This window comes from Seriola dumerili, unplaced genomic scaffold, assembly GCF_002260705.1.
Source record: "Seriola dumerili isolate Sdu_G_001 unplaced genomic scaffold, Sdu_1.0 BDQW01000309.1, whole genome shotgun sequence".
NCBI lineage: Eukaryota > Metazoa > Chordata > Actinopteri > Carangiformes > Carangidae > Seriola > Seriola dumerili.
The window spans coordinates 2,205,768-2,233,003 of NW_019174564.1; the positions used below are offsets into that span (position 1 = coordinate 2,205,768).

The 27,236-nt window shown below is 42.4% G+C and overlaps 1 protein-coding gene across 1 annotated transcript in view; it reads left to right on the top strand.

Moving 5' to 3' along the window:
* adgrl3 (adhesion G protein-coupled receptor L3) overlaps positions 1-27,236 on the top strand; it is a 193,568-nt gene that overhangs the window by 55,854 nt on the left and 110,478 nt on the right. The window contains exon 3 of the mRNA XM_022758742.1: positions 5,037-5,250. Coding sequence (XP_022614463.1) covers positions 5,037-5,250 — 214 coding nt within the window. The remainder of the gene's footprint in view (positions 1-5,036; positions 5,251-27,236) is intronic.

Here is a 27,236-nt window from a genome sequence, read left to right on the forward strand (position 1 = left end):
GTCGCCTCATCAATTCATCATTACAGTGTCTGTCATCCACCTGCATGTTTCAATAAGAGTGGCTTATTTAGGCTCACTTTCCCAGCTGGGGAACTTTTCCAAAAGTTGTCCGACCACCACGGCGGTGTAAAGGAACGTCCCGCGTTCCTTAAATTCCTCTCGTGCAGCACAAACGTTGTTTTATTGATGCTGTTCTCTTAAACGCTCGATCTGCAGAGTTCTTTGACAGTTCAGTTCCTGGATAATTTTGCTCTCCGTGTAGAAGCCTTTGAGATTTCACTTGCCTTAGGCCATGTGTAAACGTAATTTACTTGGGAGAACAATTTGCCTGAACTGTTTCTCACTTCAAGATAAATAATCCCTCATGCATTATTGAAGATGCTGTACTTTTCTTTTTTCTTTTTTTTTTTTTTTTTCCAAGTCGCAATTCAGAAGATTTCTCCCCCTCGTTGCAAAAGTGACTTATTTTATTTTTTTCCTCCCCAGAAAATGTCATTTGTTGCAAACGAAGGAAGTGGGTGTGACAGGCTCCCATTGGTCTAATCAAATAACGGTATCCAGATTCATGTGCTAATTAATCACTAGCTCTGGGGGCCGTACCCATCCAGCGGCTCTCGGTAGAAAAAGAGACATTTGATCTGTTGAATCAGCTCCCGCGCCTTCCCTTCCTCTCTCTCTCTCTCTCTCTCTCTCTCTTGCATCGATCTTACATTAATTCAGTGAAGTCAGAGTTCATTTAAATGCATCACCCCCCCTCGCTATCTCTCTCACACACATAAAGTTTTTTGCTTTTATCGTCTTCTAAAAAAAAACCGAGCCTCCTTTTTAAAATGATGTATCCTCACATATTAACAGCATAAACATTTTTTTTATTTATTTTTTTTCTCCTTTGCTTGAAACATATTTGGCTCTTTGCCAGACTTGGCCTGTAATTGCAGAGAGCATCAGTATTTATTGGGAAATTATCTGCTGTGTCTGAGCTTCAGTTGAAGCCTGAAAATGAGCTAAAACCATGTTGCTGTTGTTGAGAGCTGTCACATGTCCCAGACATCTGTTTATCCGAGTGACGGAGGCTCATTTAGTCGGGCTCATCATAATTGTGTGCGGTGGTTGACCTTAACACGTTCTCTCTGACACATTTTCTTGGGAGATGAAATGAAATACAAGCCCCCCCCCCCCAAGGCCCCTGTTTTGTTACTAATGATGACTTTTAAATGTCACTGTTACTCTGCTCCATCTACACTGCGATGCCCGCTGGTTCGGAGAAGGTAATGGGTCTGAGCTCCGAGAGTAAGCTCTGCTTTTAAACATCAAAATTTCTCCCTTATTGCTCAGTATCGCTATTAACAAACCCACAATCAAAACTCCAAAGCATTTCCCCCCTCAGAGCGATTTTTAAAAGCTCTGCGGGGGAGCGACATTTTCCAAATGACCATTTTTCTCTCTGACCTTTCTGCTGCCCTTTTTGGTGAGTAATTGCGTTTTTTGAAATATTCATTTGTGAATTATGTCATTTGCAAGCATCATGATTAAAAAACAGCACTCTGTGGTGTGAAAGTAATGGAAGTATCCAGCATGACCCTTCCAGCTTTGCTTTGCTTTCCCCCAAACTACTACTACTTTATTTTTCCCCCATATTCAGCAGTGTACTTGTCAGAAGAATTATCCAGGGAGAATCTGCAGTGGAGAAAAAAAAAATGAAAGAAAGAAAGAAAGAGATACGCAGCGAATATAAATACTCCTCTAAAGTATTAGCTGGAGAGCGAGGAAGGGAGATGAAGTGAATAGAACACGGGAACTTAGATAAGAGGATGGACTTTCAATAAGAGTATTTCGACTTTCGATAGCTCTGTCAATGATGTGTGCAGGTGGACAGCGATACGTGCGAGTGGGACAGGATGCCGTCTCTGGCACCCGAGGAATATGAGCCCTATCAATCACCGCCTCTGGGCACAAATGTAATTACACTAAAGTTGTTGACTAGCCGGGTAATCCGAGACATCACTGGCATGCATTTACTTGCTTACATTAGGGGATTGCTGGTTGCCCGTGTTGACAGCGTTGTGCTCGCTACTCTGATGGTTTGTTTTTAATGCTTCTTTTGGGAAATCAGAATTGAGCCCTTCTCACTACAGGGTTACAAATGCTTATGGGAATTATTGTAAGCTCTTTGGTTTTTATAACAAATCATATTGATCAATTTAATCAGTTTCAGAATAGAAGGTTGTATAAATGACCCTATTTAATTGGGCTTTTTGTGTTTTTTCTACACTTTAGGTGGCCAAGAAAAAAAAAGAATCTGCATACAAAAGCATGAGAATTAATAAACATTGGCAAGATTGGTCTTTTTCAACTCAGTGTCAGTTACTCTTTTGTCATTTATTGAAATGCACCTGCCAAGGTGAACTTTCGTTATCCATTTTCTTTGCTGTTGTCACTTTCAAAGAAGTTTGGTGTGATCCAGACCAGTACTTTTCAAGGGGGCGGAATAAATCTTCCCATTAAGAGGAAGATAATTGATGGCTTTCATCACCAAATTGAATACAATTATTCCAATCTGTGATGTTTCAATGGCAAGTGCGCTTTACTGTGTTGGGGTTTGAATGATTTATGAGACGAAATTAAATGACACGATGATGGGGGGCTTCTTTTGTATTTTCTCTTCAATATGTGGCTTCGTGTTTTTTCCTGTTTTATTTTTTTTTTTCTGTTTATTTTAAGGTAAAGATTAGAAGTGGTACCTGACATTTGAAAAATGGAAAATGGCATCAATTGTATACCCTCACAGAACTGCAGTGTAATGACCACCTACGCCACCTGTGCCTACCCATTACATGTTTCGTGTAATGAGTTTCTATGTGCTTTTTTGAGACGATATAAATTGACAAGCTGTACATGCAGGGAGTTCTTTTTCTACTTTTTCTACTATGGTAGCTTGTGTAAAACTGTGAAACCTTTACTTTAGGTTGAAAATACCTAAAAATCATGCACCAACTCACTGTCACAGGACTGGGCAGTTAACCAAAAGTGTTACTGCAGCTGACCATTATAACCCGCCTAATTTAAACCTCCAGTCTTTTTTGTTTGGCCGCTTGGGGGCAGCACAAGAAGCAGCACTTCTTGTATTTCTTGCCATCAGTCGAAAGTTCACTCTCCCTTTTGGCTCTGTTTCACTCTCCACCAACGCCTGACGGATGAATGGATCGCATTGTAAATATGAAAATGTTGCTTGCCTATCTGCGTTTCACTGTCATTTTTAGCACACCCTTTAATGCAGCTCTTTGAATTCAAGGTCCACTTCATAGCTTTTTTTTTTTTTTTTTTTTTTTGAGCTCTCAGCTGCATTTCATGGACTTTATCAGTGAACAGACCTGCCTAAGTTACATGTTATGGAGTGGTCATTCCATCAGGATGTGGTTGAAAGCTCAGGAAAAAAAAAAGCCAGTAAGTGGCGCTTGAGATTTAGCCACAGACGCTGAAGCCGTTTGCTGCTCACGCTTTTCCAGTGTTACTTATTTTGATAGTTCCAAGAGACGTAAACAGGCCTTTTCTTACTTTGATACAAGGACCATTAAGTAGCTGTTCTGGAGCTTTCACTCACATGACCTTGGAATCATAGATGTTCAGATTTACATTTTCTTTTTATTGGAAATTTGAATAGCTACAATTACATGACAATGGAGAAAACTCCAACTGCTGGTGAAGATCATGTGATATGATTGAAAGCTCCAGAACAATTACTAAATTGACCTTGTGGTGAAACTAGTTTGTCAGTTATTTTTTGCCAATAAACTTGTAACTGTTGTTCAGTACAGAAAAAATGAAGAGATCCAAAGAATGTTGCGCACGAATGTGACAATGAATCATGATATTGATTTCAGGTGATATGACCTCGCCTAATTTTCACATGTGGAAAAACTCTCTGTGCCTTTTCTCTCTCTCTCTCTCTCTCTCTCTCTCTCTCTCTCTCTCTCCTACTCCGCCGTGTCCGCCCTGATGAATGCCTGTGCTGCGTGTCGTCTGGTGGTGGCTGGCGCAGCTCTGACACTTGTCTGAAAGGATGTTTATAAAAATCTATAACTGCCACAGTCCTCCCACAGTCACTCAGGCCAATGTTTACGTATCTCGCTCATTTTTTATTCCCGCTGTAAACACAGAACTCCTCCAGTGTGTCGTGCACGGGCTCTGCTGGTGCGCGGGTTTTTGAGCCTCTGCAGACGTGCGCGCAGACGTGCGTGCGTGCATGCGTGCGTGCATGCATCCGTGCGTGCGAGCGTGCGTGCGTCCGTGCGTGCGAGCGAGCGTGCGCCTGCCTGTGTCAAGGAGAGGGAAAACAGCAACCTCCAGACCGCCGCCACTTGGTCCCACTAGCCCTCCTGGCCATTTTGGCTCTGCCATAAACAGCAAATTTTTTGCCAAACAGACTCTCAGCTTTGGCTTGAGGCAACAAGCACCTTTTGACCCTGTGCCTCCTGCCTGTCTATAGCTTAACTCAAATGCACCGTGTCACCTTAAAACACAATGAATGAAGCAGCTCTTATGATCCAATCTGGGGGGAAATTGTAACACTTTACGTGTCTCTGCGTTTCTGTCTGTCTCTAATTTCTCAGCTGGATGCCCATGTAATGAATGTTTATTTTCTCACAGCAAAATGCAAACACCATGTCTATTTCCTTATGTTTGATTTGTGTCAATCTCTCACTCTCTTTTCCCACAACTCCTGGCCTCTCGAGCGCCCCTGTGGTATTGCTCATCCTCCCACTCCAAACAACCAGCATCCTATCCGCCCACACTCTCTAGACTAGGGTGGACAACCTCTTCTCATATGTCTCAGACTCAGACCTTTTGATTGCAGGTCCTCCCATCTGTTCTTGTATTTTCCTACAGGAAAATACTGATTTTTTTTTTTTTAATTTCTTCATTCATTTCTGATCTAACCCCAGCTTCAGGATGAAGTTGTTTTCATACTTAAGTGCAGAAATCCTTAGTAGAAAAGGAATGAATTATTTTTTTTTCTTGTTTTTATTGCTCTGCAGCCTTCAGTCGAGCACCCATCCCCATGGCAGTGGTGAGGAGGGAGCTGTCGTGCGAGAGTTACCCCATCGAGCTGCGCTGCCCGGGCACCGACGTCATCATGATCGAGAGCGCCAACTACGGTCGCACCGATGATAAGATCTGTGACGCGGACCCAGCGCAGATGGAGAATACAAGGTGTTACCTGCCAGACGCATACAAGATCATGTCGCAAAGGTAAGGACGCATTTGTACTTTAATATACTGTATGTAAAAGGTTTGAGCACATGATTTACAAGGTATTCTCTGCAGTAGGTACTTAGATGCATCACTTGAACGGTTACAATAACAGCTATTTACTCATTTTGAAGCTCTATCAATGGTGACACTAAATGATAATAATAAGAAGAATAATAAGAGTTGTTGAGGCTCCCATTCAGAATAATGGAATATTAATATTTGCATGTATGAATATGTACACACACACACAGCCACACTCCTTCGCTCTCAAAAGCAAAATTGGCTTTATGCTGTTAAGTAATTGAGTCAAGTAGCTGTGTTTGTTTAAAAAAAAAAAAAAAAAAAAGAACATAATCAGTGAGTCTTCAGTTAATGAGAGATGCTGTAATTCACACCTGAGGTCTGCTGAAGCGGAATGAAATGTGTTTCTCCTCCAGACATGTTTTTCTTTATGAAATAACTATTGATTTCTCGGACCTCCCAGAAGATGAAATTGTACCGGCTTCATGGAAAACATGGTATTTAGATTTTTAAAATGTAGAACACGCGGCATGTTGGTGATCTATTTTGTGCCATAAATATGATGATTGGCCGTTGAGATTCGTTAAAAGTAAAAAAAAATAAAATAAAAATAGGGTTATGTTAATGAAGTCACTTGTGGTTTTAGAAAATTAATACAAAAGCTCTCCTGTGGGGAGGTGTGTGGTTGTTAGTAACATACCTCTGTTACAGATTAATTGGGTCAAGAATGCCGGTGAGCAACAAACACCTTCAAACATAAACCTCACCGCCACCTGGCTGCTGGTTTATACCGGCCGTAAATTTCCTCTGACGCAAATCAATGTTCATTTGAAATGATATGAATGCATTAACAGTCATATGTCTAAATAAAAAAAAAAACGTGCTCGATGAGCCTTGCTTTCGGAGGTAAGACCCCGTTGTGTGCAGAAACCGGGACGTGGAGACCTATTTGTCAAGGTAGACGGACTGTAGTCTACTGTAATTGATGGCTAACATTACGCTAATATATACATACGTCTCGGGGTTTTTAAAGCAAGCAGGCTGGATTCAAGAAAATGTAGAGCTCAAGGCGAGTGTGGAGTGAATATACAGTATGTATAGTCCATCTTAGGTCTTTTGTTGACGTATTGTAGCACTTAGAGGAAAACGGAGACTCCTCTGGTGGATATCATTCTGAGTACAGTTTCTCTTCCCTTTGAGGTCAAAACACCCTTGAGCACTCAGAAGGAATAGACTTTATCTAAATTGCTCCTCTGCGTTAACGTTTGTCTACCTCTTTTTCTTTCCAAAGCTTAACATATGTCCACTTCTTTTTATTTCCAAAGCTTTAGTTCCACATTGGACTTTCAGAATACTAATGGACCTTTGGACTTTATCAAACAATTGCTCTTGGCTTTCTAGTTCGCTACCATAGAGTTCAGATAATCAGCTGTGTGAAAAGCAGCTGATGGTAAAAAGAGGTAGTTTGAAACATGTTGTCAGATAATTGATGCACCCTGTAGCTCCCTTGTTCTCCAGCCGCCCACTCAGACTAAAAATCCCTGCAGGAATGAATCAGCGGGTCTGCTTCTGTCAAGAACACAAAACTAACATAAAGTACCAGGGAAAAGCACGTCTTATTAGCATCTCGTTGCTACCGAGGCTTTTCACTGAATGCTAAAAGGTAACTACAACCCGATTCAGAGCCGGGGCACTTTGTCTTGGGAGAGGAAGTTGCTAAGTGGATGGAAGGTGTGGGTGGTATGAATCGAGAATGGGCGGGGAGGGGGAGGGGATAGAGTGAGAGGCTGTAGCATGTAGCAGCACGGCTGCACATCATCACGCGGAGGTCAGCGCAACAAACCGAACGCTACGCCCGACCGTTTCATTGTCGAGCCGTCAGAGCCGTTGCTCGGCACCTGCGGCTAAGCTCATTAGGATTAAAAAAGAAAATGAGAGCAAGGCAGAAACGAGCAATTTGAGCAAAGACACTCTTGTGATGAGGCAGAGGTTAAAGCCAGTGCACAAAGATTTGCCTTGATGTATTTGGCATTAAGATGCATCCTAAACATGCATCAGGATAATTTGATGTGTGAAAGAACATCTCATGTTAACATACGTCTGAGTTATTTCACAGTGTTTCTCTCTCTCTCTCTCTCTCTCTTTTTTTAAATTACAACGAACTTCCTTTGATCAGATTTGTAGTCTGTTCACCAACGTTAGCACAAGATTTTGTGATTATTTAATTTCTCACATGCAGAAACTTTTTTTATTCAGTAGTTCGTCTGCTTCACCATCTCCAATGAGTCGATATCAGCAGCGATAAAACGGCGCTCTTTCATTAATACTTGAGCTGGATTTTCCTCTCTAATCTCACACTTTCCTGTCTCCTTTCTCCCCCCTCTTCTTCACCACGCACTATATTTGCATGCACACTATAGCTCAATCACTGGAAACGACCCAAACAGTGTAAATTATGTGATTAAAGCATTTACATGGTTCTCAGTAACCTGATTTCCCCCAATAATTGCGGCCCTCCATGAGTTGTGTGATTGCTCGGCTAATGTCTGGGAAGGATGTGTTGTGGGCTACAGGAAACAAAAGGAACGTAGAAACTGGAAACCAGAAAGTGGTTTGTGCTGGTGTTTAATCATAAATAGTCCAGCAGTGCCAGCTAGCAGTGGTAGCTGTGGTTTATGTATAGAAATTATATCTACATACCGCCTGATATCTGTTTTGTCATCCAAACACATGACATAAACATGTATTTCTGATACGGACCAACCCCTCCAACAGAGATACTGGTTTGCATCTTGTTTACTGTGAATGTCTGCATGCCGTTAGATTCTTCATGTGTTTGATATGAACGGCACTCACTCGACTCGGGAACAGCGGGGATCATCGCCCTCACGGCAGGGTGGTGACCAGCCGGGAAACTTATTCTGACAATTTGACTTGGTTCTTACTTGTAGCCGAGCGGAGTACATGCCGTCTATAAATGACCGCCCGCCATAAGCAAATCAATCAAAAGCTGTGCCGCAAATTGAGTATTAAATATTTAGTGAAGGTTAATTTGGCATCAAGATTTTACAGTTTGATTGATGCGTGACGGGGAATTTATTCATTTCCTGTCGGTATAAAATGGTAAAGTACGTTGGTTTCTTGTGTTGTATTGTTGTATGTAGTATTGCATTGAGACACAGCTGTCAGTTCAAAGATTCAGTTCAAACTAATCTAATCAAATTTCCATCTTAATTTGACAAAAATAAACTGGTTACGGTGTAATAATCTGAGCATTACCATAATCTGGTTAAAATCTAATTAGCATGCTTGTGAATGCACTGATAGTATTTGACTCTTGTGGGACTCTCGGCCTTTTTTTTTTTTTTGTTTTGTTTATTCCTCTAGCCTGTGCACCACCTGCCTCTCCTGCGGGCACCAGTTAAGTCGTGGTGACTGGCAAGCGCGGTAGTTAGCATTCACATCCCGTCTGAAGATGAGCCAAGCTGCTGCCGGCTTAGTCGGCGTGCCAGGTTCGCATCCATCACCGGCAAATGCCCAGCCATGTCACCAGCTCTCGCGAGCTGTCAATACACATTTAGGTGCCTCAACCCCACCCAGCACCCCGCACTTCGCCCCACCGTACGGGTCCTTTCACCCTCCCTGGTCCCCGAGCCACTAAGAGCGCTCCATTGATATTCAGCCATCAAACCCGAGCCCTACCTGTTCCAGTTTAGCCCACTTACAAAGGTTGTATGCTGGGCTCCTTCGGCGAGGTGTTTGGTCTCATTTCAGTCTTTTAAGTGAGCGTGTTATGTGCACCTCGTATGTGAGTGATAGCACACCACTGAGCAAGTGAGTGCTGTACTGCATTTCAAAATGACGGTCGTCTCGCACCATGCTGTTACAGGGTGAAATGAATGGGTCTCTTTCATTAGCCATTCCCTCCCTCAGCGCTGTGAACATCTCGGCCGTGCAGAATCCACAGCCTCTGGGTACAGCATTGTCCACCTATATGTGGTGCTGTGTTACAAGCTGGTTTGAGGCTAATGATGCTGTGATTGAAAGATGCTACCAAAGATTTATTTAGCACAATTTGAGGCCATTTGCACAGTATACAGTGCGTTCAGAAGGTGTTCAGAGCCCTTCACTCTTTTTTTTTTTTTTTTCTCATTTTGTTTTGCTAAAATGATTTAAATTCATTTTTTCCCACATCAATCTACATTCAACACCCTGTAATGAGTCTTCCTAGAGCCGGCTGCTCAGCCAAACCCAGCACTCCGGGGAGAAGGGCCTTGGTAAGAGAGGGGACCAAGAGCCCGATGGTCACTCTGGCTGAGCTCCAGACATCCTGTGTGGAGATGGGAAACTTCCAGAAGGACAACCATCACTGCAGCACTCCACCAATCTGGGCTTAATGGCAAGAGCAGCCAGACGGAAAGCCTCTCCTCAGTGAAAGACTCATGAAAGCTGCTTGGAGTTTGCAAGAAAGCAGCTAAAGTACTGTCAGACTGTGAGGAACAAGATTCTCTGGTTTGTTGAAATCAAGATTGAACTGTTTGGCCTCAATTCCAAACATCACGTCTGGAAGAAACCAGGGATTGCTCATCACCTGCCCAATAGTGAGCCCAACGGTGAAGCATTGGTGGAGGCATCATCATGCTGTGAGGGTGTTTTTCAGCAGCAGTGTGACAGGGAGATTGGTCAGGGTTGAGGGAAAGCTAAATGGAACAAAGTACACAGATATCCTTAATAAAAAAAAATTAAATAAAAACCTGATCCAGAGCGTTCAGGACAACGACCCTGAGCCAACTCCGAGAATGACCTCGAGGGGCCCAGCCAGAGCCCTGACCTGAACCCGACCGAACATCTCTGGAGAGACCTGAAAATGGCCGACGGTCCCCATCCAACCGCGACAGAGCTCCGGAGGATCTGCAGAGAAGAATGTCAGAAATTCCCCCAAATCCAGGTGTGCATAACTTGTCGCATCACACCCAAGATGACTGGAGGCCGCAATCACAGCTGAAGGGGCTTCAACTAAGTACTCTGTCAATGAGATATTTCACTTAATTTTGAATCATTTTGCGAAACATTCCATTTTGACTTTGTCGTGATGGTATCAGTATTGAATGTAGATTGATGAGGGAAATTAATGTAAATGATTTAAGCATAAGGCTACAACATAACATAATGGGGGGAGAAAAAGTAACGGGGCCTGAATACTTCCTGAATGCACCGTACAGTTGAACAGTACATGTGATTTCTGTAATCATCGGCCCTTCCCTCGTGGGATATTTTTGGAGCGTATTGTTCGGGAGCTGACACGTCTGTTGAATCTGCCTCTCTCCCAACACATGTACAGATCTAGTGCCACTTCCAACTGTGTGAAATCGCTGGAGAGGCTGGACACTTGTGCTATCAAAACAACAGTGACCCTTTTCTCATCACAGCCCCCTTTGTCTCTCTCCTCCCTTTTTTTTTTTTTGTGTTCCCCTTTTCCTTTCCCGACGGCGGTGTGGCCTTCACGGCCAGTAATTACAGGCTATATCAAAGCTATATATCACCTTATATCGCAGGAGACCTCGGCAGGCACCTTAAGGGACGGCTGATAGCATTGTGTCAGGCTTGTGCATGACCCCTGAAGGAGAAAAGCAGGTCGGGAAGGAGCCAACCTCCCCTTCCCGACGCATCCACCTCCAAACACACACGCATACACAGTCTTGTCCCTGCCTGTCCAGACTCACCTCTTGGTCTTTTGTATCACTTTAATTTTGTTCTCGACAGTCTCTCTGGGATTCCTCTCGCCTCTGTGTCTTCCGAACTTGTCATTTTCGGGGAACGGAGAAGAACAAAGGATATTTTTGTCTTCCTAGCATTTTGCGTTCATGCACATGACACTAATGATGAAGGTTAATAGACATAACAGCTTGACGAGTCTCTCGAGGACGATAAAACTAAACGAACGCCACCTGTGATGTGAACCTGATGGCCCCGTGACAGTTGACATTTGACAACCTTCCTGTTAATGACATTCATGTAGAAAACAAACGCGTCCGGGCCATCATTTACTTCGCCACACTTAGGCTGGAATGCGCGAGACAAACGACTCCGCTCCCCGTTGGAAGAAAACATGTGCTGACAGAGGGACAAGAATGATTGAGGGATAAGGAGGGAAAAGCAGATGGGAGGATCCTTTTCTCCTTTGCAGACGATCTTTCCCATACGTTCCAGTTCTCATTATCCTTGGCTTTTGACCTTATTTCAGAGTTGAAGGATTTGATGAGATGTTTGTTTGAGCAAGGGAGAAGGATTAGCTGAAGAATCCCCCTTTCGGTTCTTTGCCCATCTTCATTTAAATCCTCTCATCTCGAGCAGGATGTCAGGGGCGTAGGTTCTTTGGGAAGAAAAGAAAAAATCTGAGGTCAAGTGCCAAAAATACTAAGGATTGGAAATCGAGGTGAAGTTACCTCCTTTTAGAGTTATAAAAGTAGCAGTTCACTTCCCTATTAATTTCATGTAACAAACTGAGATGAGTTCTAGGTCTTGAGTTCCAAACAGCTTAAAACACAAGCACGTGCCTACCTGTCCTCACGTGCCCGCAGCTCTGAGGGTGGCGAGGTGCATATGAGAACATGACCATCTGCTTCATTCTCTCCTTCACATCCCCTCTTTTCGGTTTTGTTTCAGCATGACGTGTTGAAATGTGGTTGAAACGCATAGTTTTGTCTCGGCATGTTTTAAATGGATGCTACATTAAAATAGAAAATATCATAAAGGAGAACAATATTGTAGCGATCAGAGGGGGGAGTGTTCACTCTGATTGGAACAGTTTGAGCTGGTTAGCGCAAAGGCTCATGGGACTGTTAATGTTTGCAATGAAAGCCATGTTTAGTGATGTTGTGTGCATGTTTAATTGTGTTATGTGAGTTTCCAGGTTATATGGCTTTGCATAGTGTTAAGTTTGATGTTAACTTTAATTATCAGTGTAGCCACCATGACTGAGTTTCCTGGTGTGTTTAATTACCTCTGGCCAGTATTCATGTATAGAGTGGTTGACTCTGATGTTAATAAATAGCACCTCCTGTAGTCGTGCGGTGTAAGGGACACAGGAGTTGTACAAAGCAGAAATCTGTCTCAGTTTACCTTCTTCCACGTGAGCTCGCCACAATATGTTTGACAGTGTACGGACAGGATACCGTTTCATAGTATGTCACCATTAAAAGTCATCTGGCCATTTGCATGTACTTAAATGCGTCAGTGGTTGCTGTTGATTATGAATTATTTTCACTGAAGACAAACAAAGACAACATTTGAGAATTTAAAGGTGCACACCATGAGTTCAGTTCGTCATAAGGAGCCAGGGAAAACAGATGTATAATGTCTTCTCCCCCTCTGGTGGGTGATGAGGTAACCCTGATGACATCACTGAGACAACATCAGGCTTATCTGAGCATGGGCGGAGATTTATTATTATTATTTTTTTCAACAAAAAGCCTGTATGAAAAAATGAATGTCAGGATATATGGGCACTTATGACCATTTTTTAAGTGTCTCAACCAGGTTTAAGGAAGCGTAATGCTAAATTAGTGAGTCAGAGGAAATTTCATCGCATCTGGCGCAAGCATTCAGTTGTATTGAAGGATGAACTGATCGCAATTTGATAGTCAAAGGTCACTGTGATGTCATCAGACGCGTTTTTTTGGCCACAACTCGGGAATTCCTACGCTTATCATGACACAATTTAACACTAATGTCTAATAGGAAAAAAAATGATGAATTAGTGATGACATTTTATATCCAAAAGGTCAAGGGGTCAACTTGACTGTGACATCATAATGTTCTCCGAAAACACAGGAACAGAGGGGGGAGTTTGTGGCCATTTTTCCTGCCACTCCACTAGTGGTAATTCTGCTTTCTTGATTCATTTATTAGAGTCGTTAGTTTAAGCAAATAGACAGCTGCCATCGACAGGAAGAGAGAGCTTATCATGCTGAGCAGATGTGAGAGTAATACCATCATTGTTCATGCATGACCCCCAAAGCCCAACCGCGAGTGGCCTCCCTTGTTTAAAGTCGAGGTTTGCATAAACATTTAACTCCCCAAACAATGAGATGGCAGATGAATTAATGCATGACTTAATGTTGGAAGTGCAAATATCACACAGGTGCTGCTGCTTTATTTTAAAGGTTCTAATAGGCAGATTGTAATAAACGGGGCTCTGTGGTCCTTCATTATATGAAATGATCCACTACCGCTGCTACTTTTAGGGATTTGATTCCTACTGGGCTGCCCAAATTAGCAATACAAAGCATATTCATGCACTTAACAGCATATATTAGATTACATTGAGAGCATATTTTGCATCAATCACGCAGCAGACTTTCTCTGAGGTCCTGACGACGGGCTTTTTTCTACCAGCCTCTCTCTGTTTATGCAGGATTCATGGGTTTGTCTTGCTTACTCTTGGTTGGAGGCTGTTTTTCCATGATACAATTATGTGTTGAGCACCTGACAATTACAGAACAAAAACATGACCGATGAGCGCAGCAGGGGACAACTGCCTGTTGTAATAGTATGAACAAATAGAGAATGGTGGGTGGTTTTGCAGCCAGCTTTAATATGCGAAAGGATATTAATAAGAGCTGTGACAGAAAGAGGAGATAAAGACTCTCTTTTGCTATAAAGCAAACATGCACATTAATAAACACATTTTGAAGTTCTTTGGATTAACTGTAGGAGTTTGAACCGCCTTTCCATCCGTGCATGTTTGCCTCTTGCCCTTGTGTAACCCTCTTTTTAAATCAAAGAGGTTTATTTTCTTCCACATCCTATTCTTTTCCTGCATTAGATGACATCACCCGACATTCATTATCCTGTCTCATTCTTCAGCCGCTTCCTGCCTCCAACCCTACTCCAATCCTCTTTGATAAGAACCTGCCGCACTTAATTTGGGCCAATTAGTTGCTGTAAATTTTCGAGCTGGCTGCCTATCCAGTCAGCCCGGGTCTCCAGACATTGGCCATACAAGGCTGTGGCGGTGATTAGACGGAACAGGAATCCCAGGGTGGCAAATGGGAAATGTTTAAGGACATCTCCCCATATGAAGCGGATTGGTATCTCTCAGGAGATACTGATAATAAAAAAAAAGAAAAAGAGGAGCGGATTGACTCCAACCAAGCCAGTGGTTTGGATCGACCGTAACGGTGTCCATTTTTGGATTCTGAGCTGAATGCCCTATAGACTTTATTATACCCGTACAAGTTGAGCGCTTTTGCCAGAGAATCCAGAAGTTTGGGAGTTTTCAGAAATGTTTTTATTCTCAGCCCCCTTCATTTTGCCTTCAGAAAAAGCCTGGAACTGGTCGTAGGGTCTTTTGGTGTCAGATTAATAGCCGTCACAGTGGTGGCTCACTAAACATGGGGTTTTATAATGTGTTAAAAAATGGAAGTGGGAGGCCTCAGTCCATTTGTCAGCTAGGGGAGTGAGTTTCACTTGGATGAGTCCAAACAGTAAAGAAAGGGCTAATTCAGACAGGAGCAGGTGGTTAGTCAGAGTGCAGGGAGCAGACTGGGCTTTTTCCTTCCCTCTATCTGATATTTGCCCTTTTCTGCACTGCGCTCCATAGTCTTTCATCCTTATTCTTCTAGTTTTCTGCTTCTTCCTTTTTTTTAATTGGCAGGTGGGAGTAGCCAACATACACATTTGATGTGCTCTGTCTCTTCCTCCTGCCCTGAAGCGCTGGATCCATTTTTTTTTTTTTTTTTTTTTTTTTTTATTCCCTTTCAACATAAGAGGGGGCATGCAACTTCTACTGACCTTTGATAACTTTGCTAGCTATTCATCATCTCTCCCCCAAGATAAAAACAACATCCTTTCATGCTGATTTGTGGTTCTTTTTTCTTTTTTTTTTCAAAACATCTTGTTGCACTTTCATCCCCTCAGTCTGTCACTTTGCCATATAATCTACTTTTACTCTGATGGTATTTCTTCAGATTAACATCTGCAATTCTCAAGATGTAGTATTTTAATTAAGGGTCTGACTTGGAAGAAGTCATCATAAGGAATGTTTTCAGCTTGAGGGACAGTTAACTGAACTGAGTCGATGGTTCTGTTGATTTAAGTATTACCTTTTAGCTAGCATTTCAAGAAATGTGGTGGAGAAAGTGCGAAACAAATTAAAGCCCTGTGCAAAATTCGTGATGTGTTGGTATTTTGGTGATTCTCACTAACTAAGGTTATGAAATATGTGGTAGAGGTGCACCACAGTTCCAGAATATTGCTGAATTTTATAAACAAATCAAACTGTAGACATTCTCCAAGACGACTGTGATTATTACATTTAGCAAAGATTAAATACTGAGTCTTAGTATTGTGTATTATTATTAGTATAATGTGAAAACAACATTCCGTCAGACACAGTCAACACCAGACTGCTACAGTACAAACCAGTCAATAAACTGTGTGTGTTCATGCTACCTTGGCATTCTCCTCAGTTAAGCATTACAGAAGACGGTGACTTCCAAAGGGACGCATTACTGGACATACAGTTCAAAGTGAAAACTCTTCAGTCAATATATAAGTTCTCTCTTTTGTCCACATCACTGAATGATCTCTGGACCTTTTGTTCCCGCCAGTCTCCTCCCTCTGTCCTCATTCAAAACCCCTGGGTTGCCAGGGGTAACAGCCGCTTGAGTCACAACCGTCCTTTCAGCTTGTCTGGCAAAACTAGCCTCCAAATTAATTTTAATAATTGTTGGGAATGCCTTTTAAATTGCAGTATAATGTTGTGCAGGAGTTGTATGATTGTAATAATTTAGATTTAATGTGATTTTTTTTTTTTTGGGGGGGGGGGCAGGCAGTTGGTCTTTTGAAAAAAAAAAAGAAAGAAAATAACATCTCTGTCTGTGTAGTAATGTAAACAGGATTCTAATGGGGAATTGTCAATTTATGCAATCACATAAACAGCTTAAACAAACTGCCTCAGTCTCCCTTTTGGCAGCGGTGATATTATTGTGGCATATAAAAGTAAGCATATCTAATTGAATCCAACCTTATTAATCACTTAAGTGAAAGAAAGGCAAACGTCAAAACAATGTAATACATGACTCATTTAAATTTAGTACAGAGTGAGTGTGAAACCGAGGATCGTCGTGTTGTCGCCAAATAAAACTTTCCGTATCTCAGCGAGCCCAAAGGTACATCACCGGCCTTTGGCGCCGTGTAGTCACACCGCTCCCATTTGAATCTCCCTGACAACAAAATTATTATCCCGCCACTCTTTGCTCTCTAAAAGGCGGAGCCATTTTTTGTCGATCACCCCTGTGTTTGGTTGAGCTGTTTAAAATGTATGAGACCCGCAAATGTGAGCGGCTGAAGCAATGATTAATCACCACACTGCTCTTATAAGCTTACTGTGCTTCATGAAAATTACCTTTACATACACCCTCAGTGCACACGTGCCAGGTTAGACACCGCTCAGTCTTTTTGTGGGAACATCATCTTGTCAAGTTGTCTTTTTTTTTTTTTTTTTTTTTGCAAGAAAAGGTCACCACTGCGAGACCACTTGTCAACGTAGAAAAACCACGTAGCATTAATTGGTTGAATTGCTCGGGTCAGTGTGCGTCATTGGACGTGGCTTGGAGATCCTCCTCCTCGCCAGCGGAACAAAGGTCGTACTCTTCTGGGCTTTGGTGAACAGGTGTTTATCTTAGGTATGAGATTTTTTTTTTTTCCTCATGTCAAATTTTTTCTAAATGTCAACTCCCCAACCGAAATGGGTTGTGTTTCGCGATGTCAGTCGAGCTTCTCCTGTAGGAGAGTATCTGTTGGATCTTGTTTTTGCATGCAGTGACCTTCAATAATTCATGGCATCTTGAATAACTTTGATAAATGATGTTTTACAAGCAATGTTTTCCTTTGACTGGATTTGTTTTTTTGGAATTTCCTACGTTCTGATTCCTCTTTATCATTTGCCACTGATGCTGGGACACTGAGTCATTTCGAAGCAACGTGCAGCTTTTTTTTGTCGCACTTCCGAGAGTCAAACTTCCCTTTGGTCCCGTGATAACAGGGCACAGCTTTTCTTGTGTTTTTGCTTCTCTTGAACAACTCCCAGCAATTTGTCATGGATGTTTAAAAAGTGTGATCGCTCTGTGTGATTTTGTGTCGACGTGAAGGGTGATGTTTGTCATCTGGCTAGGCTGGCATGGAGCGCTGCTTGAAAATGACTCATCTGTGAGAGTTAAGGCTGCAGTGAGGTACTCGAGTCCCACACTGAAACGATGGATGGCTCAAACTGCTTTGGCTGGGAAAGCCTCCAGTCCTTGCTCAGCCCAGCATTACAAGACACTTTCTACCTCTCTTAATCCTGCTATCTCCCCCTCTCTCTGTCTCTTTCCCCTCTCCTCTCAATTACTGTTTGACTTGAAATCCCTTTTGCCCTCCTTAGCGCTCCCTCTCTACCGTCTCCTTTCCTTCTATTTCACTTTCATGTTTCCCTTTTTCTTCATGTCTTTGTCACACCGCCCCTTTTTTCTAATGGGCTTCCACTCGGCATGAATGAGTAGCCACAACCCAAATTCTCTGGGTGCCGTACATGCGGGGGCAGCAAAAGCGGGATCTACATTCACGCCACACGCCCTCTAACCTTGGCGAGATGAAATCAAGGGAGCGAGACAAGGAGCGGTCTCACCTTCGTGACTCTCTGATGACTGCTCTCGGTTAGCACCTCGCAAAGGACCTGTTTTATTAGCCTGCTCTCATTCACCTGCAGTCACTGCTCTCATCTGCTTCCTCATTTTCATTTTGGCAAGAAGATATAGCGAGGATTGTTTTTAAGATGTGTACTTGATAGGCGCTTCAGAAATTACATTCTTCCGATGAATGCGATAGTGTTGTTTGTGTTTATCTGGGGAATGAAAGAGTCACTTTTAAAGATTTTGGAAACCTATTTCCTCTTTATCCTTGAGGACCTCATACTAGTTTTTGGCTGAGTAGATATGAGTTCAAATTTTCACTTTGAAACATGACAAACTTCAAATCTTAATCCATTAGATTATTTGGTGCGTTTATCCCACTGTTTGATCTTTGGTGCTTGAACCCACCTGCATGGTTAAAATGAAATGGAAAGCTCAAACATAAAGTATCAATCTTTAACTGAAAAACTGATGACACTGTGGCAATCAGTGTTTCATAGCACGATTGCATAATTCACTTTGATCTCGCCCAATCAGCTGAATATTCATAGAGTGTCTACCACTTGAACTCTATACATATCCAGTCATCCATATGGAGAGAGAGACGCAGCATTGGGTTTGTTTCTAGAGGGATTTTGTTGCACTAAGTTGTACATGACTGTTGAGTGCATTGAGAGTTCATGACAATAGATGGACGCAATTATGCATGACTTGTCACTTAAGTGACTGACATGGTTTGAAATGTTCTGATAATCACGATCAGGTTAATTGGCCATTTGTCACCAATGACGTCCTCGTTTAATGGCACTCATTTTTTTTGACCTTTCACTTCTTAACTGTAACCTTTGTCACTGCTGCAAAGGCACTGGAGTTTTCATATGCTGGTGTTCATTCTGTGGACTATATCCACAACCAGAGTTTCTTTTAAATCTTTTGCGTCAGTCCAAGTCCGTGTCAGGTCACAAGTCTTCATAAACAAATCACAAGTGAATAAAAATGCCTTCAGATCTCTGGACTGTTTGTTGAATTTACATGGAATTCAAGCATTTTGAGTTAATAGTGTTGTTGCGCATGGCGAAGACCCCCCCCCAGCAGCCACTATTTTATAGTTTTTTTTTTTTTTAGTTTACCAGGTTTAAAGATATGTTGAGATGTTTATATCTTCAAATCTCAAGTCAAGTCTTTAGGGAGTCAAGTCTCAAACAAGTCAAGTCACACAGCTATCATGTCCAAAATCGGGTCCAAGAAGAAGTCCAAAGGTCTGCCGATGCTAAAACGATGTAGTCCAAAAGTAGTTTATGTCTTTATTTATGTAGAAAAATAAAAAAAGGCTAAAAGTTTGTTGATTGTGATGACAGCAGTCTTGGATGTCCAGTCTCAAAATAAATTTCTCCTCTGAGCCAGCATTTCTCAACCTTCTCTGACCCGTCATCGTTATCAGGTTCCAAAAACTGTCCAACTCTAGAACCTAAACTATTATTCGTTATGTGAAATTTTATTAGATGGTGTTTTAAAGCACAAGGAGCCGACTCCGAAATCATTAAAAGCATTTGTGTTGCATGAGAAATTAAAAAGAAAGCCAAAATTTAAAAAAACTAATTTCAAGCCTTTGACAAAACAATCTCACCTCAAGGTCCCTCTGCTCGCTTTATCGATCGTATTACACGATCGGCATCAGCAGATAACTTTTGACCAATTGTCAAAGAGATGATTTTTATGTTGGCTTAAAAGGTTGCGGTTCCGAACATACTCTTGCCCTTCAAACAGCAGTTGACAAAACAATCTCATATCAAGATCCATTAACTCGCTGTTGGGGGAGTTTTTGATCATATTACATGATCTTGATTTGATTTGCATGATCACTTTGAAATGTAACTATTTCTCTTTTTGTTGCTTTATCTGCACTAATGTAGCAATATATTAAAAAAAAACAAAAAAAAACACCCTTCTGCAAATCAGGTGACCCCCCCCCCCTCCATGTTGGCTCCCAACGCCAAAATATAAAAATTCAACAGCAAATCTTCTTTCATCGACCCTGACTGATTGTCCCCTCACCTCAGCCTTATTCAGCGGCACACGCGTTCCTCTCAATGGTTGTGTCTGTGTCTAGAGTGGCCTCTCCTGCTGGCCCCATACTTGGTTGTGAAAGCTAATTACGCCGGGCTATTTTCTGACCAGGGTGCATGTCAATATTACACAGTGGGAGAGCTCTCACTCGCCCCACGCTGCATTGTTATTCATGAGCCTTAATTCCATCAATGGCTTCCTCAGCCACTGGACCGTGGTTGTTCCTTGGTGGTGGTGTGATTTTAAGGAAAGTGCTTTTAGCTGCCACAGAGTGATGTTACACCATGAGGAAGTGTAACTCATAGCGCCTGCCGCTTGCTTCAGACCTAATTTTTCTCATGTTACGTGCTCATTAGGGGGGTGGGGGTACGCGGGGTGGATGCCGAGTGGCTGTGGTGAAAGTTGTTATGGATCTTGCTGTGGTGATGCTTAGCTTGTCTGTGCAGGGGTGTAGCAGCGCCATCCTGGATTTAGTCTTTTATTTAGAGGGGGGGATTTTAGACAAATTGCAGAAGGCAAAACCCCAACTGCATCAATTTCAATATCTTAGCTCGGTTATTAACACTGCAAAAAAAAAAAGATGAGGTCTAACAACATGGATCAGGCTAAATCTGGTCTTAAAAAATGCCTAATAGCTACATTCATCCATATTTTTTATTTTTTTTTTGTCAGCTGATTATGTGACCTCTATTTTATCAGGTCATTTCCATTGCGAATAAGTTTATATCAATGGCGACCTGGGTAGATAAAAATTATTTCCAGCTTTAATTTAATTGGGTTGCTCAAATTCTAATTATTTGATGCAGTTTGAGGCTATTCTGAAGATACCACGATCTGGTGGAGCCAAAAAAGGAGCAATCCCAAACTTTCAAAGAGAAAAGCTGTGTGAGTAGAGATGTCTACTACACCTTAAAAGCCTCAATGCTTCATTTAGATGTCACATTTTGTGGGTAAAAAAGCCATGAAATACCTTCACTAAAACCCATGGTTACAAGTGTTGAGGTTACAAAATGGCCGATACAATTTAATTCCGGGCAGAGTCGTAAAAAATGGTTTGAGTTTGTCTGTGTTGTATCATAGATGGAGGGGGAAAATGTGGCCCCAGCACAGCAGGAGTAGACTTTCCTTTATGTGCTTTTTTTTTTTTTTTTTTTTCCCCACTCAAACAACCTGACAATAAAACGACCACGAACGGTTAAAGAATTTAGAAGCCGCAGCTGTAATCTGTCTGTGTCACAGGAGCCGTGAGAAAGGCCAGGTAGAAGGAAGCAGCGGGATACACGGGGAAAGTTTGGAAGGGAGGAAGTGAGACGGGAGACTGTTTTTATAAGCTGGAGAACGACAGAGAGGGATGCAGCGGAGATAAAAGATGCTTCATATGCACTCTGCTCCCCTTTTTGCCTGCTGATGCTGTTTCCGTACCATCAGGTTTCTCGTGGCACCTTGAAACGCCGATGGAATTTGCTTTACGTCCGCTGCTCCCTGATACCGTTGCTCACGACGCTGCTCCCCTGCAAGTTGCACATCTGTTGGGGTTTGATTAGTTACGGGATCAGAATTTAAATTTGCCTCCTCAAAGATCTTGGTTTGACATCAAACCTTCACAGAGACGTCTTACGGGCCGCTGTTGGTCATGGTCTACGAATTTAAACATGGACGTCAAAATTTTCTTAACACCACCTGAAAGCCCGTCGTCTTTCCCAGGTCTTACCTGCCACTGCGGCCTCATTATACTGTAGTTTTTTCTTCGTGAGCAATTTCAAGAAGCTACCGCGATTGCTTCCCTCACTGTGACACCTAAGGCCTTCCTCGTGATGCAAGTTCACATGAAAGAGCAAAGGCAATGACTTGCTGTCAGTATATTTAATAAAAGATGATAAAAATTGATGGAAGTGTTGATTCCAGTTGGGAAATTATCTCGCTGCAGCAGCATAAAATAATCATGGATAAGCACAGAGAAAAGACATAGAATACAAACACAGAAGTAGAGTATATAACAGGCTAGAAAACAAAGTTAAATATAAATAATAAAAGCCATATAATGACATAACTGAATTGATTAGGAATAGCAAAAGCAATTGTAACTGTCAACACTGTTTTTGTATAAAGTCTTAAATGAATTCTTCACATATTGGAAACCAGGATACACTACATGAACTGCACGTCATAACTGCGGTGATAGAATTTGAAATATATTGAACCAATCACTGCTGCTGATAATCATAAGTAGTTACTGACTGTGAAAGTAGACCCTCTTCTCTAGCCAGGATGGAAAACAGATTGTACTACAGATACTATTATTACGGATATAATAGATTATTATCTACTTCTTAAGGCGCCATCCAGAGGTCCTTTGTACTCACATGTGAATGCAACGTTTTTTCTCTCTATTGGATCCTCGCCGAAACGTTGGCTCCACTTTCCTCACAATCGATTGTGGTATTTACCCATATGCAAAAACAGTCCCTTAGAGGTTTTTGGTCCGCAGCATTAGAAACCATGGCAACAGAGCTGGGTTTTGAACTTGAGACGTCTTTATGAGGAAAACGGCGAGGGCTAGGCTCAAAGTTAGCTTGCCTATCCACTAATCCCGCTCGGCGAGACAGGCCCTCCTCCGGTCGTCATAGATTCCCCCTAAATTGCGGAATTAGGCGAGGATAACACATTTTGCGTTCCGTGCAACGGCAGAACATGCCCGCGCTCCAAATAAAAAAAAGGGTCATTTTTGCAAAAGTGGTTTGCAATAAATCTTCTGCTACAAACAGACGAGGACACCCAAATGCTTAGCGGAGTTGGGGAAACAAGCCGAGCAGAAACAAACAGACAGGATGACACTCTCTAGACTTTGTTTTCCACCAGAATGAGACCCCCCTCACCCACCCCTCTCCCTTCCTCCACCTCCTCCTCCTAAGGCTGTATCTCAGGAGACCTGTTGGTATGGAAGAGAAGTTAAAAGACAGCTAAATGTCTTGGCTTCCCTTGACAAATTCAATCGGACAGCGGTGCTGCGTGGGGTGGGCCCTGTCACCCCTACCAGTACAGGAAAGGGCCAGAACTATATTAGTCTTTGTACTTCTTGTTCTGTCCTTGTTCACCTCGCTTGCACTCCTGGTCTGTCAAACGAAGGCTCTGCATAAATCTGAAGCAGTCACGCCGAGGTGTTCACGAAACAGGGCGCCTGAATTAAAGCTTTAGAGGAAGACAGAAAATTAACTCTAGTATTTAAACAATAAATTGATTGATTATTAGTTATTTTTCAAGCAAAAAATGCCAGTTCCAGTTTCTCAGACATGAAGCCAGTTGAATATCTGTAGGTTTTGGTTTTTGCATTTTTCACTGTCTTGTGTCTTGTTTCCAAACACACAGACGTGATACACATTCTTTCAGATTCTCCATGACTTGGACGTCTTGATGACATCATCGTAGTTAGTTTCATTATTTTCACAGATCATGTTTTGATCATTCTCTACATTTTTATAATTGATGTTTGTCTTAAAAAAAAAAAAAACCCAAAAAAACATGTATCTCAATGAATAAAATATGAAATATTTTAACACAGTCGAGTTGTATTTTGCCACTGCTGCCATGCCACCATCAACATACAGTCACTGGTACATCTAGATAATGAGTTAGGACCACTGTGCCTTCATACGCCAGTAAATTACTTTCCCCTCAGACTTAAGTCGTGACTGACGGTACCTCGGGCGTATTGACACCGAGGAGACAGAGTTCAGTCAAGCCCAAGCTTTTAATCCCAACCGTGCTTCCTTCAGGACAATTCCTTAAGACCCGTGATGATTTCCCGCATGCCAATGCAGGCACTGGACCCTTGCCGAGCTATCGACGCCTGACCCCCTCCTGTACCGGGCGCTAAGGTTACTCATAACCCCTGCTCGTCTTTCATTATTGAGATGTGAATGAGGAAGGTCAGGGGGTGGCTCTCATCGATCGGTCAACACAGGAATATTTGATTGTCGCTCGGGCGGCTCTGCCAAGACACTCTTCATCACGGCGATGAAGGTGGCCATTTTAAATGAACAAAAAGGTTGAGCGTGTACAGTAAACATGGAGTTTTAAAATGGCTGTTTAAAAAAAAAAAAAAAAAAAACCTGCAAGGTCATGTTCACTGTCTTTCATTCTGTTCTTTTACTTAAGGGATTACGAAGCCGCAGCTGCGCAGAGAAATGTACTCAATGCTAAACCTTGTGGCTTGTATAGATAGAGTGGTTTGTTTTTAGAGGCACCTGTTTGTCCTTTTGTCATATGAGGTAATTAGCAGCGAAACACCCTCCTAGAAGCTAAGCACTACGGCCGACCCGTTAGAGAAGCAATGCAATTTTAGGCTTTGAAAAAGGGGCTTTGAAGAAGGAAAGTGCTGGAAGCACATACTGGCCCAAGTTGGACATTGGAAGTTACCATGGTGACAGCGACTAGAAATGAAAAATCTGTGCTTAAAGGCAGGCCTTGGTGTGTGTGTGTGTGTGTGTGAGTGAGTGAAATTGAGAGAGAGGGAGATGGCGGCGGGGATCAGTGATACAGTATGCTCATTGATTTGTGTGTAGATTATAAATACAGGGAATGGATTGCTATTCTGTTTGACTGTCGACGTGAATAGTTTCGTATTCTTTTTGCAGAAATTTTTTTTTCCAAAATAAGGATCGAGCGACAGTCCAAGGAAAAGGATTAGAATCGTTTTGTTGTTGCTGTGCAGTGCATGCAGCCACATAAGCCCCCTAAAGCACTCCTTTGACTCGAACCAGCAGCAGACGTCGCTCTTTGTGCCTAACAAACAGGACCTGATGCCTTGAAAAGTCAAACTAGTGGCATTTCTGCCTCTCTTTGCTTTTTATTCCCCGTCCGTCCGTCTGAAGGCCAGCACAGCAGTGGCACCACCGGGTATCTGGCCGAAGAATCTGGCACTCGCAGAGATGCTCTTGAGATGGGGCTCAGAGTCCCCAGCAGGAGCGGTTCAAAAGGCTAACCCTGGTCAGCGCTTTAATGGGGCCTGTCACTGGAATATTTCAGGATGAATTCCTTTATGCTATAGAAAAGTGTATTGAGTGTGTGGATGCGCGTGGATGTCTGCAGCCGGCTTGCAGAGATGCCGGTGCTCATACATACACCATTTCAATTTAGCCCCTACACACACAAACACACACATACACACACACATATCACAAATCTCCCTTCTTCACACCTTGCACGTCAAATTATCGTTTTTCCTCAATACGTGACACATTCATATTCATGTGACTGGTTGTAAAAAAAAAAGATATGACCCAATCCTCACTTTTACACATCACCCCCCCCCACACACACACACACACACACACACACCCCCCTTCGTGGAATGAGGCTTAGCCCAAAATGGCGCCTACAGTGCTGAAAGTCCCCCGGGGGCCTTCGCCGGGAGATAAATCAAGCGTCACCAGGAAGATAGGGAGCAGCATCATTTGTTGGCAAGAATAGAAAAATTCATCCTGGAAATCGTAAATCATTAGACGGGGCAGGCCCCAGTGAATAAGCCTCACCCACCAAACAAATCGATTCGTGAAGTCACTGCACATTTCAATCCTCCCTCCTGCCTCCGTACAGGCACCTGGAGAAACGGCGTGGGTGTTTGTGATTTACATATACGTACCCGGAGATTAGACACTTGTTGTTTTTGACAGAGTGACACACATTGAAATCACATACACACACACACACACACACACACACACACACACACTGAGTTTTATTTCTATGTTTACTTTTTAATGGGAGAGATGTATTAAAAAAAATAAAAAAAAATATGTTATTAGGCTTGTGTAATGAATATCACTTGCAGCAGATTACTCTCATGGTGTGGATGCCTGGAAGAGGTGGAGGTGGAGGGAAAGTGCTTTTCCAATCAATGCCTATTCTTCTCATGGCAACAGATTTCAAAACATGTCTTAATGAACTATTGTCCTGAAGCTAGGGGAAATAAGTTTTTTTTCTTTTTACCCATTTGACTCAGTAACAATCTATCTCAAAATAATAATACCTCCTGCCTCTAGTGACTTCATGCATACAAATTGTATTCAGCCCTAATTCAGTTTTCCAGGTTGAGACTTCTGCGGTTGCTAAACAGCGTGTCTTGCTGTAAGAAATAAATCCGCGCGATGCAAAAAGCTTCTGAGACAATTGACATGTTACTTACTGATCAGAACTGGGGGGGGGGGCAGCCACCTCATGAGAAACAATCGGAGAGTTCTCAATATTGGATCTTATGAAGTGTCACAGTTTGTATGTCGAGTTGTCAGAAATCCCCCCGTCGCCCCGTTTTAAATGAGAGCAGTCGGGGGATATAATGACGGAATACTCAAGCTGGCGTTTTAATCAGTCACTGTCATGGCTGCTGCGTCATGTAAATCATAACATGTCTGCACGCATGATGACATAATTCACACACAACTCCGCTTCTGGAGCTGCTTCTAATTGTCACCGCGGCGTAAGCGGGGAGACGGTAATAACAGCGATCATCTGTGTGGAAACTGTATTATTTCAATAAACATTAGCAGGCGGATTCAGTTCATTCACAGCATAAAACAAAGAACATAGAGTGCAGATAATGCATTATTTATTGGAATTTCCACTCCGGCTACAAGGTTGCGGTTCAGTGTGTGTGTGTGTGTGAAAGTCTGTGAGAGCGATATTTAAACTAATATTGGCAGAACTTGGAATCACTATCAAGTTTAAACAAAAACACTGTTCTTTGCTCTCTTTTGGAGCTGCGCAATTTTCAAGATGTGTATCTGCAGACATCCAAGGAAATGGGCTGCGGGATTATTCCGCCAAGTTTATCTTTGCCCTTTTGAGACAGACACTCGTGCCTCCTTCTCCAGGAGACCACTCACCATGTAACCCCCCCCACCCCCCGGCTTCGAAAAGCAGAGATAAGCTGTACATGTACATGTGAATGCATGTATGAGAAAAGGGGCCGGGCATTGATGTCAGAGAAGATTCATTACACGAGCTCTATTGTATTCAAAAAGAATGGTTGTATATTACCAGTGTGTGAAAGAGTACAATTGAACTCTAACACTCATCTAAATTAATTAACATACAGGGCCAAGCGTTTATTGTGTAATTTAAACAATACACCTGTATTATAAACTCTAATTGCACTGCCCCTATAAAAGCAGTTCCACTGGATGTATTTGGATCAATAATATTGTTTTTTTTTTTTTTTTTTTC